General features: G+C 35.5%; 1 protein-coding gene across 1 annotated transcript in view; it reads right to left on the reverse strand.

Moving 5' to 3' along the window:
- The window catches only part of LOC107698132 (solute carrier family 12 member 6), a 34897-nt gene that overhangs the window by 11620 nt on the left and 18911 nt on the right, over positions 1 to 4366 (reverse strand). Inside the window, 5 exon segments of the mRNA XM_074187048.1 lie at positions 740 to 914; positions 995 to 1128; positions 1483 to 1487; positions 3001 to 3162; positions 3241 to 3524. Of these exon segments, the coding sequence (XP_074043149.1) occupies positions 740 to 914; positions 995 to 1128; positions 1483 to 1487; positions 3001 to 3162; positions 3241 to 3524 (760 nt within the window).

The raw sequence follows: 4366 nt of genomic DNA on the forward strand, positions 1-4366 counted from the left end.
GAAAACAAAAATACAATTAAATTAAACAGAAAACTTTTTAAATCGGGGGGAAAAACAGTAACAATTTAAAGCAGTATTACACTTATTGTTTTTATGCTTAAACCCTTTTTCGTCTTTGACCCATGTATATATTAAGTTTTTATACATTTGATTACTTTATACAATGCATGTAGCATTTCTTATTTTGTTCTACTGTATTTTTTTTTATTTAGTCCAATTGCTTGTAATTATTCTTATTTAATCGCCGACTGTTTACTTGTCTTCAGTGAGCTTGAGTTTTTTATTTATTAATTTTTTTTTTGTGATATTAACACTAGTGATAACAATTATGAAATTTCTAAGTTATCAAAAATTTTGATATCATAAAAGACCTTATTTAAAGCAAAAATAGCTATACCGTGATATATATCGTTACCATGAAATCAAATTACTCGTATCGTGATAAGAAAAATTTTATACTTTTACTCTGATACTCAAAAGTGCAAAAGTCGATCATAGTGATATCCAGCTCATGAACGAATCTTTTGAATCCCTCCCTGTCTAGCTTGTACTAATCTGAACAATGTCTGAAACGTTATATTGCGAGCACTTCCTGTGATGAATCGCTTTCTGTTTTCTTCAATTGTAAGTCGCTTTGGATAAAAGCGTTTGCTAAATGAATAAATGTAAATGTAATAGCAGCCAAAGCTGGTGATTTAGTCACGCAGCAGGTCTCTGGGTGAGCGTGAACGCGTCTGACCCTCAGGAAGGGGATGATGTTGTCTTTAGCGATGGCCTGCAGCAGGCGAGGAGCTCCGGTCAGCGATTGGAGGCCGGCGCCACACGTGGAGAAAAACGAGCCAATCACGATCACCCAGGGGGAGGGCCATGAGAGCGTCCCGACCACCAGATTCCCCTTCACCGAGTCTCCGAACCTGAAGCACAGTCAGAGCGTCAGAAACACGACATCCGCATTCCCAGAAGAGAAGACGAGCGACGGAAGGAAGAGACTAACTTGTCTCGCAGAACCACGCCCTCCACACAGGATCCAAACAGCAGCACACAGCTCAGATCTGAGAGAGACGCAGGTTCAGGAAACATCCGACTGTGAAAATGAACTGAACTCGATTCGAGCATCTTCCTCAGATTCTTAAATGTAGAATAATTAATAAATTATCATATAAATAAATAATTTTAAAAAATAAAAAATTTCAATAATCAAAATAAATGTTTGATTTGTTTTCCTGCATGTCATGTGACATAGGTGAATGTGTTGATACATTTGTGAAATATTAACAAATTATTAGAAATATTTAAATCAATAATATATATTAAATATTTAAATAATATAAAGTAAATATTTTAGAGCAAAGAAGCTGATAATTCATAAAGGGGCTGACTATTATTATTAAATATCGTCATTATTATGTGTGTGTGTGTGTGTGTGTGGAACATCAGTGATTTACATGAAGAGACGCGATTTGATGTCACATGACGTCACACGGCATCTTCTCAGAAGAAAACAGAGTTTAGTTCACAGTTCATTCTGGAAATGGAAGGTCAAGTCGAGCGCACTGTTATATGAATAAATGTACATTTTCTTATAAAAAATCTACTGTTCATTTGGGTCAGTCGTGGCCTAAAGGCTACACATCACACTCACTTTTTAAAATTTATAATATTTTTTTTCCCAGAAATTGTGCAGAATAACAGTGTAATAAGAGCATTTTTGTGTGGCAATATAAGAATGTTAATCAATTAAATTAGTAAATTAAAATAAACAGGTTATCTGCAGGATTTTTCAGCTCAAATTTAAGACTTTTTAAGACAGGGGCAGGGCAGTGTCTATGGTAACATATTAAACTGTTAAAATGACCGTAAAAATAACAATTACCGTTCAGATACAGGTTTTCACAAAAACAAAAAGTTTTATAAAATGATGCACTTCACATTTCAGCTTTTAAAAGAGTCAAAAGTATTAATTATTATTAGTGCGGTCAATCGATTAAAAAAATGAATCGCACATTATTTCTAGCCATTCAACATTACAGTATAACTGAAAGCTGTCAATCTGAACATTTATTAGACTTTAAAATATAACAACTCCTAATTTAAGAGAACTTAAAGCCATTTTCACATAAACCCATTATAATAAATGTCATATTTAGCTACATGTGGCCTTCAGCAAGTAGGAAATATACAGAAACAGAATAAAGTGACCAAACACTAAATTCTAAGTTAAATATAGATTAATCCTTAAAGCTACAGAAGTGAATAATTTCCTCTCTTTTCTTTAGTTCTTTGATGAACAGCATCACAGCAGCTGGTTATCAGGTTATTTTGGCTGCTGAACATGACGCGGATCTCACACGCTTCGTAGTTTCTAATAACTCTTTAGAGAAGTATTGACATGACTTGACATTTGTGCTCTTTCAGTTTCTTATAAACATATTAATGGCTAAAGTCTGATTACACTGTATTCAGCGCAAACCGGGCTACAATAATATGTGAGCAATTCTGAGAAAATAAGGTTTATGCGTGGTTAATGTTTAAGTCACTGAAATAAGGCCATGAAATTTAATAAGTAATTAAACATAATATAAAATTAAATGTATTAGAATTGTTTAAATTTAATTTATTAAAATATTATATACAATATAAAATATAAAACTAATAAAATATATAAAAAATAATTAAATGAATAAATAAATTAAGTAAATACATTATTTATAAAAATATATAATTTCAATAATTATAATGAATAAATGTTATATTATAAGATATTATAAAATGTAATATTATAAGATCACAGCTGTTCACATTTGCATTGTGGGATACATTATCACCAGCAAAATATGCTCTAGTTGTAACTGCACATTTCATATTTTTGTACAAGTCTATTCAGGTATTTTATGGCTTATTAGCAAACAGTGCAACTCCTTCATGAGCAGAATGATGGTGTGTTATTATGAACACACTCTCAGACTGATTAGCTGCTATAAATGAGAGAGTTCGCATTACCGGTGACGGAGGGGAAGAAGATCCCGATCAGCAGCGTGAAGGAGGTGGTGATGTCAGCGAACACGTAAGGAAAGTGATTGGACACGGCGGCTCTGTGGGCGGAGTGATGCGAGCCGCGCTCCAGGACGTCTCCTTTAGCCGAGTACGAGCTCCAGATGTTGTCTAGACGCGGCAAACACATGTGCGTTAGGTGTGAACGCGAGCGCCACGCGTCTGCGCTACAATGCGAGCGCTTCTCACCTGCGATCACGCCGCTGGCGAGTCCCGGGATGCCCTGGATCTGCGTGACGTTGTGGTGCAGGAAGTACTCGTTGCACACGGCGCTGAGCTCCGAGCCGTTGCAGAAGAGCCGCCACAGGTGCGTGGTTTTCTCCAGCGCGGCGGCGGCGCTGACGGGAGGAGCGTCTGTGCCGTTGAAGCTCTCGCTGGTGTTAGCGGCCTCCTGCGGCGGCAGCAGCGTCTTCACGCAGTGACCGTCCTTCAGCTCGTGCTGAGCGAGACTCCTGTTTCCCAGCATGCACACGCTGCAGGACACGAGCTCACGATCACTGACTCTTACAACAAACTGCTTGAGATGTTCGTAATCTGTGCGTCACTTTGGACGAAAATGGCTGCTATATGTGACCCTGGACCACAAAACCAGTCATAAGGGTCAATATTTCGAAATTGGGATTTGTACATCATCTGAAAGAATAAATAATCTTTCCATTGATGTATGGTTTGTTAGGATCGGACAATACTTGGCTGAGATACAACTATTTGAAAATCTGGAATCTGAAATCTAAATATTGAGAAAATCGCCTTTAAAGTTGTCCAAATTAAGTTCTTAGCAATGCATATTACTAATCAAAAATTAAGTTTTGATATATTTATAGTAGGACATTTACAAAATATCTTCATGGAACATGATCTTTACTTAATATCCTAATGATTTTTGGCATAAAAGAAAAATCAGTAATTTTGACCCATACAATGTATTTTTGGCTATTGCTACAAACTGACTGGTTTTGTGCTCCAGGGTCACATATTAACAACTACAAACGCTCAAGAGAAAATCTCAACTTTCAATTTTTTTTTTTAAATATTTCATTAAATAAAATGTAATAAATATATAATATTATATAATTAATTAATTATATTATTTACAAAATATATAATTTAACTCATTTTGGATAAAACCAGCAATTTATAATAAATATTTGATTTTTTTTCAAGTACAAATTAAATGTACACGTATTCGTACCGACTCTTACAACAAACTGCTTGAGATGTTCGTAATCTGTGCGTCACTTTGGACGAAAACGGCTGCTATATGTGACCCTGGACCACAAAACCAGTCATAAGGGTCAATATTTCGAAATTGAGA

This window comes from Sinocyclocheilus anshuiensis, unplaced genomic scaffold (genome assembly GCF_001515605.1).
Source record: "Sinocyclocheilus anshuiensis isolate Anshui unplaced genomic scaffold, SAMN03320099.WGS_v1.1 scaffold2010, whole genome shotgun sequence".
Lineage (NCBI taxonomy): Eukaryota > Metazoa > Chordata > Actinopteri > Cypriniformes > Cyprinidae > Sinocyclocheilus > Sinocyclocheilus anshuiensis.